The following is an 11,449-nucleotide window of genomic DNA, read 5'->3' as shown; positions in this document are numbered from 1 at the left end:
TTTATTTATCTTATTTTTATTTTATATTATCAAATAAAATGTTTAATAGAAGTCCACGAAGTATATTAATATATTGATTTGTACTTGGGGGTTTTTCACATCGCTCCATCTTATAGCTTCAACTCTTCAGCTTGTGAGAGACACAAGTCTGTTAGTGCACGGCTTCTCTTCTTAGTAATAAAATATTTTGGATAAATCCTTAAAATGCTCAACTTTGGCCAACAAGATATTTTTTATTTTGTTATCGGGTAAACCACGTCAAGAACCGCCTTCCAAAAACTTTTGACCCCATCATATTTCCACAAGCAGTGAGAGAGAGTGTTGCTTTAGCATGTGTCTGGAATATAAGAATATTTTCAAAATATTTTATTTTATTTATTTTTAAAACTATACTTTAAATACATATTTTAAGATTTTGATTGTAATTTCTTCTGTTATCAGTTTATGTTTCATGTCAATGTACAGAAACCCCAAATAGTCCAGGTGAGATGTGACAATAATTCACATTTTCAGGGAAAGAGGTCAGAGGTCGTCACTTAAACCTCGGGTTAATGATCATCTTTAAAAGCTGAAGCTGAAGTTTTATTTCAGAAACAAGTCCTGTTTCTCTGGTTGCTGCTATGTTTTTACCAGTTCTGGATTACAGTAATCTGCTGTACATGAATGCATCTCCACATTGTTTGCACATTTTAGATACAGCATATCATGGTGCACTGAAATTCACCTTCACTCATCACTGTACGCTTTATTCCAGGGCTGGTCGGCCATCTTTGACCTTTTGTAAGCCCAGTCAGTGGTATTTGCTCATGTATAAAGCCACACTGGGTGAACTCCCCTCATACATCTGTACTTTGATTGAACAGAGATCTGTGTGTAGCTACACTCTGAGATCTCAAGTTTTAGTTTGTCACCTGTTCCTTAGCTTTAATGAGCTCTGCTGCTCTCACCTGGAAATCCTTCATAAAGACCGTATTAATTTTTCTACATGTTACTGTGGATCTTATATGTTTTTCATTGTGTGGTTGCTCGGCTGTAACTTTTTCATATGCTGCTGTCTTGGCCAGATCTCCCTGCAAGGAAAAAAGAATCAATGATCTAAACCGGACTTACCTGATTAAATATGGCTTAAAATAATAAGATAAAACAAGTACAGTATTATTATTTTAATTAATTATTTCCACTCATGTAACTTGAGCTTTTTAACATTTCCTCCCACTGACAGCGTCCTTCATCAGCACAGACCAGCAGCGGCTGCAGTGTTCAAAGTACCCGATGTAAATAAATAAATAATAAATATTGAACACCTTTATGATGCGTCTGAGGTGGAATTTATTTCAGAGAAGCTCTGGAGCCTGTTGAACATCTGATAATCCATTCATCATCAAGACCGCCCCACTGAGACTGATGTTTCTGATGTAGAGTTCATATTTTATTTCTTTAATATTAATGCTTTAATAGAAATGACCGCAGGACGAATTCCCCCAGAGTCTCTTTTATATATAAAGCAAGATTGACTTTATAAAACACACTGATTTAATCAGAATCCAGTTTTGTTTTTTAATTAAAAAATACTCTAATTTCACCTGAAACTTCAAGTGTGAGATGATTTTAAGCCACAGATACAGTTTGTGATTAACCTCTGTCAACATATCAGAATTACTAACCAGTTATTAAAAAAATTCTATTTTTTGTTTTAAATCCAGTTTCAGATCAATTTTTTTATTGTTAAAATCTCTTTGTTTTTGGTTCAGTATTTCTTAGCTTCAACTTCAGCTTCAATTTGTTTTATTTAATAATTCTTTTTTATTTTTATCTATTTATTATTTTTAAATTGTAATATGGGGGTAGTTTAAAGAAGATGGTATTACAATATAAACACAACCTTTATAGAGGCTCACAGTCATGTCTCAATGAACAGATGCACCAACACCTCATGTTGTTGTTGACAAATTTGACCAAACTGACTAAAACTGAAAACATTTCCTGTATTTGTTTTGACTTTTTTTTTTTAACTAAACAATATTTTGTCTCAGTTTGTGTGTTTTAATCTAGTTTTCATTTTAGTAAACCATTTTGTCACATATTGTTTTAGTTTTGATTCTGATGATACTGACACACAGTGGTGGTATAATTTAAATTACACCACTGTGTCAAAATAACACTATGATTATTTAACCCTTTGAAACCTGGAGCGACACCACTTTTCTTGTGTTGTTTTCACACACCCTTCCCAAGTATTTAAACCCTAAAACTCTGAGAACATTGGTACGTTTTATCTCAGAACCACGGGGAAAAGGGCAACGAGCAACTTGGTAAGAAATGTCTAACAAACTGCAAAAAAAAAAAAAAAAAAAAAAAAAAAAATATAAAATTATTTTAAAAAATTGGGAAAAAAGCTACTGAAAAATATATATCATTATTTTTACATATTTAAAATTATGGCCAATATTCAGGTCATTTTTTAACTTTTTTTTTTAAAAATAATTTTGTTTTTAATTTTTTTCTTTCTACTAGTTTCTTGCTAAAATTTTGGACCATTTCTTCTTCATGTGTTTTCAAGCCAATTTGCTGTCAGGTTTTAAAGGGTTAAACCTGCAATAACGTATTTATTAAACATTTTTTGCTCAATAAAGAAAATAACTGGCAGATTAAATGTGTTGTTTCGTGTAGCCAAAAATTTCAAATAAAGAAAAATTCTCAGCTCTGTCACTAGCAGCAGCAGGAGCTCTAACTTCACTTTTTAGTTTTAACGTCCTGTTTTGTTTTGATTGTTATCCATGTATTTTTTTGTCACAGCTGCAGCAGAGATCAGAACAGAGCTGCGACTCGTGTCTCAAACTTGTTTGTCAATTTTAATGTGTCGATTTCATTTAATCATTGTTGGTTTCTGGTCTAGTTGAAAAATCATGCCGTTCTTTTCTGATTTTTGCTGTTTAATGTGTGTAAAGTCCAAAAGTAAAAAAAATAAAAATAAATTAAAACAGTATTTTTTTGTTTGTTAGTGTATTGTTGTTTTTTACTTTATTTTATCTCTGGTAATTATTTTATTTTATAGATTTTTATTTATCAATTTAAAAAAAAAACATTTTGTAATTTTCTAGTCTTGCAAAACTTGGCTGCATGTTTGCATCAAAGGCGCTGAATAATTCAAGTTGAGTTGAGGTTGACGTCAAACCCAAGAAACTTATAACAACATCTCAAACTGTATTTCTATTGTGGCAACACCTGCTTTAATAATCAAGCCACCTATTCTCTGAATGACAACACAAGACAACAGTCCAGCTTTAAGCAATACATTATTTATATATAATATATACTTAAAGATTTCTGAAGGAATTAGTATTAAACAATGATATGCTGGGTTACATTCTGATTGAAGCCCTTTTGTTTTTAGAAGCTTTTAAAAAGAATTCAAATGAAACTAAGAAAACACAAAAAACACCAAAATGACACCAACAGAGTGAGAACATTAAAAATCCATGAGACAGGAGGCGAGCAGATAAAACACAATGATCTCTCTTTCAGCTGTCACAACACGTCTCCTCTCTCTGTTTAGTTTCCTCAGCAGACCTCAGCATCTGCAGCTTTGATTTCATCACATCACGTCTCCCGCTGCTTCACACTGAGAGCAAAGAAAATTAAAGCTCCGCTTTTGAGCTTCATCCGCAGCTTTCAACAGATGATGGAGCTCTGGATCTCTCAGGTGGAGCTCATGGAAAAGCAAGTAAGCGGACCTTGATTTAAACTTTCCAACGTGAGGAAGTGAGCTCAGCGTCAGCGACACACATTTGTTGTCGACCCCGCAGCTAACAAGAACAAACTGTCCAGCTCATCTCTAACAGGAGGCGTCCAGGAGGATCCTGATCAGATGCCTGAACCACCTCAACTGACCCCTTTCGACATGACGGAGCAGTGGCTCTACTCAGAGTTCCCTCTGGATGTCTGACTCCTCCCCCTATCTCTAAGGCTGAGCCCAGACACCCCACAGAGGAAACTCATTTCGGCTGCTTGTATCCGCGATCTCATTCTTTCAGTCACTACCCAGAGCTCATGACCATAGGTGAGGGTTGGGACGTAGATGGACCAATAAATCGAAAGCTTCACCTTCTGGTTCAGCTCCCTCTTCACCACTGGTGCAGCGCCTGCATCACTACAGACGTCGCACCAAACTGCCGATCCATCTCACACTCCATTCTACCCTCACTTGTGAACAAGACCCTGAGATACCTGAACTCCCTAAATGATGCTCTTGAATTATTTTAAAACCTTAAGAGTTGAGGATTGAATGAATGCAGCAGAGTCAGGAAAACATAATTTTAAAAGACGACGTTTGAAGAACAATGAGGACTGAAATAAAGATTGAAACCTCTCTTTGCTTGTCCCTGTTCTGCTGCTGTGCTATTTAAAAAAATCCTCTAAACTGACAATAAAAATCAGCCATTACAAACATGACTTATTAATATTTGTCACTTTCTTTGTTGCTACAAATCAGCTTGTAATTGAAAGCCTTTAAATGCACAGTGAGAACAGATCCATGTGTCAGACACGTCGCTCACAGTGTGAACAAACAAACAGCTGGACGACAAGAAATAAAATAATAACACCAGGGAGGTGTGAAGTTCTGTTTCTGTTCGTCTACCACCCTCAGTCTGGAGGGTGTTTGGTATTTCACACTGCAGCAAGATCACTCAGCTGTGGGCAAATCTGCAAATCCTAGGATGGCGAAGGAATGACCTGACCTGGCTAGTACTCATCACCTTCATTGGTTGGATTGTTTAGGTTTAGGCGAGAAAAGCGGGATAGGTCAGGGTAAGTCAGTCAGAGGCAGGGTTAGGTGGGCCACTCCTTCCCTTTGGAGGGTAAATGAGGCGTTAATGTGCACTAAGAGAAACCAGGTAACATGCATGCACAGTAGTAACGATTTCAGAAGCTTACTCGCTTATTTAAACTGCTGTTTTGGCTTATTTTGTTGTGCTTCTAAGCCAGACTGATGGTACAGTGCGACAGACTAAGCTCAAAAATTGAACACATTCAGATGATTCGCTTCCCTGTCTGAAGTCTTGTCAAAAGCAGATTAAACATCCAGTTACTGTGATTTTCTCTAATCTTCTCAGAAATTATCTTGTTTACATCAAGTTTGACGAATCAGCTCACTGGAGACAGTCGAATGAAACTCGGTTACTTAAGTGCACGTAAACAGGAGGAGTTCAAACCTCAGACACCGCTGAAGTGTCTCTGACCAGCTGCTGCTGCTGCTGCTGACGTCCCTGAAGAACCAGAGATCAGAGCGTCCGCTGAGTTCAGGGATCACCCTGTTACTGTGGCTGCTGTATGAAGACAATTCTCACCTTCCTTTAAATCATGTCGAGTGTGAAAAAAGCTGCAGATGTTGCTGAGGTGTGACAGGAGGAGGAGGAGGAGGAGGAGGGCTGAGCACAGGGAGACCTGAAACAGCGTCATTTCAGAACTGATCATAACTGTACAACAAATAAACCCAAAAACAAATCTGTACAAATGTACAAAATAAAAATCAACAGGATTAAAACGACGTGAAGATTCATTTTTAAAACGTCCATCAGAGTCACCGTAGATCTGACGCTGTCTGAGACAACAACTCAACCTGGATCAAAGTCAATGTGCCAACTGTGTTAAGAGCAATCCACAGCAAACCTGAGGCCGAACCGTGACGGCGAGGTCACCTCGGCCGCAACGAGTATAAAGGACAGCTGGTTAGTGATCATCAACATGTTAATTTCTCTAATCACTCAGAATGCGTTGAATGCAGCAACATAACAACATTAAATCTGTAAAAATCAAAAGACATAAAAAGAAAAAGATCCCTTTCTGCTCCCTGTTCTGCTGCTGACGAGGCGTTTGCTGTCACCCTGTCGAACATGCAAATCACTGCCTGCGGACAAACATAATGCTCCGACTGTTGGCAGTCATAACGTAGATAAACATCTTGAGGCGCTCAGAGAAGTGACACATGTAAAGGTTGAGCTTCTGCTGTTTGTTTCCCTGATTGACCTCAGGTTCTAGAGTAAAGGTGAAATAAGAGTCTTTAAAATGTTCTCAGAGACGTTCTTTTACTGTTTTACGTTACGGTGCACCTGCGAAGAGTTTCATTCCAAGATCTGCTCTGTTCCCGAAGCGTTCAGCTCCTCAGGTTTGAGGCAAACCTGAGATGAAGCAACAGTGATTAACAGAGGGCTTGACAGGTCCACAAATTTGGAAATGACCAAAACTTGTGTGGAAATGGACTCAAGCCCAGTGTTCACTAATGACTTTAAGAAAAGGAGACCAGATCCAACAGGGAGGTGCAACCTGCTCGAAAACGTGGCAACAACACCAACACTGGCACTTTATGAGCAGCCATGTCCACAGTTCACACTCTTCAGTGGTCTTAAGGCCCTGACACACCAAGCCGACAGTCGGCCACCTGTCAATGTTTGAATGTGAGCGTCTATCGCCCTAGTCGGTGCCGTTTGTCCCGCACTGTTGACCCTCGTCAGCCCTCGCTGCCTTTATTTAGATGATGATGCTCTGGATGAGAGCGGAGCCCATCACTGAATGAAATCAGTCTGACTGGCAGTTCAGCTCAGCACACAGGAAAATAAATGAAGTGAGGAACGTAAACAAAGAGTTAAAGTCCAGAGGGCGTGAGACCAAAACAAACTTGTTCCACAAGGTCAGACTATTTTTCTTTATCCGTTGGGTTCTTCAGCAGAAACATTTCCTGATGGTTTGTGTTATTGTTCACTGGCACAATATAAAGATACTCTGATATTTCAGCATTAGATTGAGTTGTTAACGTGCTAACTGGCTAACTAACACCAAGATGGTGTTCTTGTTTCCCTTTTTGAATGACGTTTACAGACTAATGCCATCTGCTGGTATGGAGAGTTATTTCCTGTCACACAGGCGCAGAACGTACGTACTGGTTGGCTGTCAGCTGAAGTCTTTGTGGTGTGTTCATGTGCAACTTTATTTGGCTGAGACAGGGCAACGTGAGACAACGCAGCAAGGGGTCTTCGTTGCTGCTAGTTCTCTGAAGTCGGTTCGGTGTGTCTAGGCCTTTAGTTTTTGAGTTTAAATAATTGGTTTCTACATTTTTATCCCTTGTGTTTATTTCTATTCTATTTACTTCAGTTGATTTTTAGCATTTTAATGTATTTTTAGTTTAATTTTATCGTTGTTTATATACATTTTTTTGTTTGAGTTTTCATTTTGTGAAGCAGTTTAGGCTGCATGTGTGTATGAAAGGTCCAAGACATGAATATAATTTGGACCAGAACTGACTATCCCAGTAATATCTCAGTCCTGGACCTGATCATTGACACTGGGACCTGCGCGGACCTGTGATGAGCTCTTACAATCGTGGGGCAACGTTCTGGAAATCTATTTCTGGGGAGGAAAAATAAAACTTTAAGGGAAACCAGGGTGACATGACACAAATACAACAACTTAAAACTAAAATTTTTCATTTATTTAAAAGGTTTTGGCTCCCAAAATTCACCCATGCAAACTTTTAAGATTGTAATTACATTGTTTTTGAGACATGAGGAGTATAGTGTAGGCCAGGAGGGAGAGTCACTGCTGCTTCTTTAACAGGAATGAAACTCTTCACAGTCACCGGGAAGAGAAACTGATGACATGAACATCTGTGAGAGTAACTGAACCTGAAGTAGTTTGCCCATAATTCCCCCAAGGCCGCCTTTTCAGTTCCTGGTTCAGTGACGGATCACATGATTTAGGTCGTACACACACACAAACACACACACTTACACACACTCGTCACATGATTTGTGGAAAGGAAAGTTCTAGTGCTGCAAAAACTAAGGAGGGAAGGACGGCTGTGTTCGCTTGTGTTGGCAGACACTGTGGAGAGAAAGTTCCTGTGCGGTGACACAAGAGTTCATAAGAGGGTGCGTTTGTTTTGTGACACAGCGTGGCCCTCTGACCTCAGAGCAGCACAGGGAAGAGTCACTGACAGGAAGACGACGTGCTGACAGTTTGCAGTAAAAGCAAACCGTGTCAACTACCGAACGAGGAGGAATTCCACAGACTGTGACGCAACACAGGATCATGTGATTACCAAAGAAAACAAAAGCCTAAGACTTCCTGGTTATTGCATTTCATTTCATTCAGTGGAGCCACCGGCCACGTGTTAAAGAACCCATCTCAACTGGTGTGTAAATCCAAAATTAAACGAGACATTGAATCGCAGCTTGGGCCGAAGTGTCAAGCATCTCTCTGGTCAAGCAAACTGACAGCTTTGTGGAAAAACCTCCGTCCCAGAGGAAGAGGAAACTTTGAATCTTTGTCCAACTTCTACATCATGGCCTCCTCCACTACAGGAACTTAAAGGGATAGTTTGCATTTCTTGAAGTGGCGTTGTATAGGTTACTTATTCATGATCAGTGTAGTCGGCAGTCGGCACGCCCTCAGTTTGGAGAAGCAGGCTGGAGTCTGACACGAAAGCTGAGTAATGTGCTGCTGTGGATGGCGGTCAGCAACAAAACAGAGTTTAACCACCTGAAAAACAATCTGTATTGGTTGAAGTGTACACTATACTGAGAGTATTTTCACTGCTTTATCTCTCCGTCAAACAGCCTATTTCGACAAGTTGTAACAGCTTCAATTCCCCATCTATGCTCTCGTCAAAGCCACCAGACTCCACTGAGAAAAACAGTCATTTTAGCTGGCTGAACACAGGAGCTGCTGGTCTACTGCTGCTTTGATCAGTTAGTCTGTTTGTGTTATTGTGCGACTTTGGTGATTCCAAAGTAATCCTTTAAAATGCCAAACTCACACACTAACACAAACAAACAAACTCATCGAGGCAGTGGTAGACCAGCAGTTTGTGTGTTCAGCTATGTTAAATCAGTGTTTTTCTCAATGGAGTCTGGCTTTGAAGAGAGCTGATAATCACTGTCTGACATGAAGGTGAAGCAGTGAAAATACTCCCAATAAAGCACACACTTAAACTGATATAGCTTTTTCTAGGTGGGACTTTTTTAGGTGGCTAAAATACTCCTTCAACGTTAAGCTACAATAATCCAATGAAGAATATCTGATGTGTGTTTTTGCAGCCTTGCAGTCTAGTTACTAGTTGAGTTACACACTTGGGTACATTGGTATTTAAAAAAAATCCTGCAACAGTTCCAGTAGTGACCCATGTTTTCCACTAAAGCTGGAGTTCCACTTCAACAGAGGTCGCCTGGAGATGTTCATCAACTGCACCGCACTCGCCTGCCAAACATCACAGAACAATAATGACGTTTGTCCCGATGTTGTCTTTTTAAAAAAGACGTGTATCCAAAACGCTCTGGTATGTAAAACACAGTGGAAACAAAGGGCAGGAAGTTGTTCAGGTTAAGGGAAACTCCAGATTACAGGTTGTTAAATAACATGGTGAAAAAAATGCCTTTTAGCAGCTGAATCTGAAAACCGATGCCTCTCCTTTCAAAAACGCAAACATAGAATTTGAGAGTGGTGGCTGAGTCAAGAGTCTTTCAGGAAAAGCTCCAGGGAAAGCCCAAATTGAACTCTTCCCGTCTGTCGGCTAGTCGGTAGTCTCCCTGCTCTTCTGTTTGTAGCACACGCACATAAAACCAAACACCATCCTGTGTAATGTGTTTCAGAATCAAACTGTCATGAAGTCCCTGTTTTTTTGCAGCCTGGATTCACTAACTAAAAAATAACCTATTTCTTACCGAAGGCTAAGCTTAATTTCCTACAAGGCACTACGTGACGGCATAGGCAAGAGGTCGAGTTAGTTTTTGGGGGGCGGTCGCTGAAAAAACTCACAGAAGTGTGTTTGCAGAGACAAACACTCACTGCGAGAAAAGCTTCAGCTGATTTGTCAGAAGCAACTATATTAGGTCGACCAGAAAAGCTCTGCATTTAGAGTAATATCTTATTTATAAAAAGGGATCTTGACATTTTGCTGGAGACAAATTTACAAAATCAGGCAGAAAAATACCAAACTTCTGTTATGAAAAAAGCCCTGTTTGGTGTAATACCTGAAGGACAGAGGAGATAAAGGTTAGAGCCCAAACATTTAGTTTTCCCTGCAGAAATTACAAGCAATCACCTCGTGTAGTTCATGGACATTAAAACAAAAAGAGAAAGAGATAAAGAAGTAAAGAGGAGGAGAAAGAGGAGGGGATGTTTCTCATTAGCACCAATGCGTCTGTAGTGACTAACTGCAGCCTAACCGAGAGTCGAGAGAGAAGTGGAAGTGATGAAGAGTCAGGCTTTCTCCCAGAGTTCTCCTGGTCACCCAGTTAATTCCACATTTCATCGTTTAAATCACTGTGTTCAGGAATATATTCATCCCTGCTGGAATCAGAGGAAAAAATAAAATATTTTGGTTTGAAGTGAATGAATGAATTCATCCTCCGAGGTGGAATTCATCATTGATTCGATCATCTGGGAGGAGAAAGAAACAAAAAAAAGAAGTATTTCCTCCTTGACGCGGGGACGAGGCTGACCGTCGGGAGGATGTGCTCGTCTCTCAGTCACTGCTGTCGTCTTCGTCGTCATCGTCCGACAGGTTGTTGAACTTTGACCCCAGCCGGCTGATGGAGTCTGTGCGTGGCGCCAGGGCTCCTGACGTCAGCTGCACGAAGCAGTACTCGCAGACACGAACGGGTTTGGACGACTGGCTGGGCAGGAGGTACTTCTTCTCTGAGCACGGCCCGCAAACCACGTAGCCGCACTTCCTGCAGTGGTGGCGACGGCTGACTGGTGTGAACTTTACCTTCTGGCAGCGCATGCACACTGTCGCCTCCGAGTCAGGCACCCACACAGCAGCGTGCTCACCCGTCGGAGCCTTGCCACTCTTTTGCAGCAAATCTCCCACACACTTCCCTATGTGGTTCATCCACTCTGACTTCTCAGTGGCGGTGGCTGCGTAGACAGCGAAGGACTTGGTGGGCGTCTTGATGAGCCAGCCATTGCGCAGGTCACCTTCGTCCGGCACCGTGTCGATGGTGACGCTCTCCAGCGGGATGATGTGCTGCTTGTTGTACTTCTTCTTCTGGATGACGATGTTGCCGTAGACCAGGATGTCGTTGAAGAGGAAGAACTGGCGCGCCTTGGGCTTCTTGCGGCAGAGTTTGGTGAGGACGCCCTCGCCTATCAGCACGCGGCCGGGGATGGCCAGCGGCTGGCCTGCAGCACCGAAGCAGCCCTCGACCACTGCAATCCGCTTGGAGTTGGCCTCGCTGTTCGCAAGCCGGTCCACCATCTTCACCTCACCTGAAGGAAAACAGGGAGAGAGGAAAGTTTAAGGAAAAACATTTTTATAAACGGCTCTTATGATGTGAGAATAAAATGAATTATTTAAATCAGAATATACAGAACATGAACAGCATGTTTCTTTTCACACATATCACAAATTACTGCTGCGCAAAATGAAAAACGAAAGACACAAGATTCTTCT

At 40.8% G+C, this 11,449-nt stretch overlaps 1 protein-coding gene across 1 annotated transcript in view; it reads right to left on the bottom strand.

The window, feature by feature from the left end:
• Window positions 1-5,404: 5,404 nt before the first annotated feature.
• plekhf2 (pleckstrin homology domain containing, family F (with FYVE domain) member 2) overlaps window positions 5,405-11,449 on the bottom strand; it is a 50,011-nt gene continuing 43,966 nt past the window's right edge. The window contains exon 2 of the mRNA XM_049584900.1: window positions 5,405-11,265. Within this exon, the coding sequence (XP_049440857.1) occupies window positions 10,520-11,254 (735 nt within the window). The 5' untranslated portion in view covers window positions 11,255-11,265 and the 3' untranslated portion in view covers window positions 5,405-10,519. The remainder of the gene's footprint in view (window positions 11,266-11,449) is intronic.

The sequence above is a fragment of the Epinephelus fuscoguttatus genome, linkage group LG8 (genome assembly GCF_011397635.1).
Source record: "Epinephelus fuscoguttatus linkage group LG8, E.fuscoguttatus.final_Chr_v1".
In the NCBI taxonomy this organism is placed as follows: Eukaryota; Metazoa; Chordata; class Actinopteri; order Perciformes; family Serranidae; genus Epinephelus; species Epinephelus fuscoguttatus.
The sequence above is the reverse complement of the archived record's forward strand: the minus strand, read 5'-3'. Positions and strand labels throughout refer to the sequence as shown.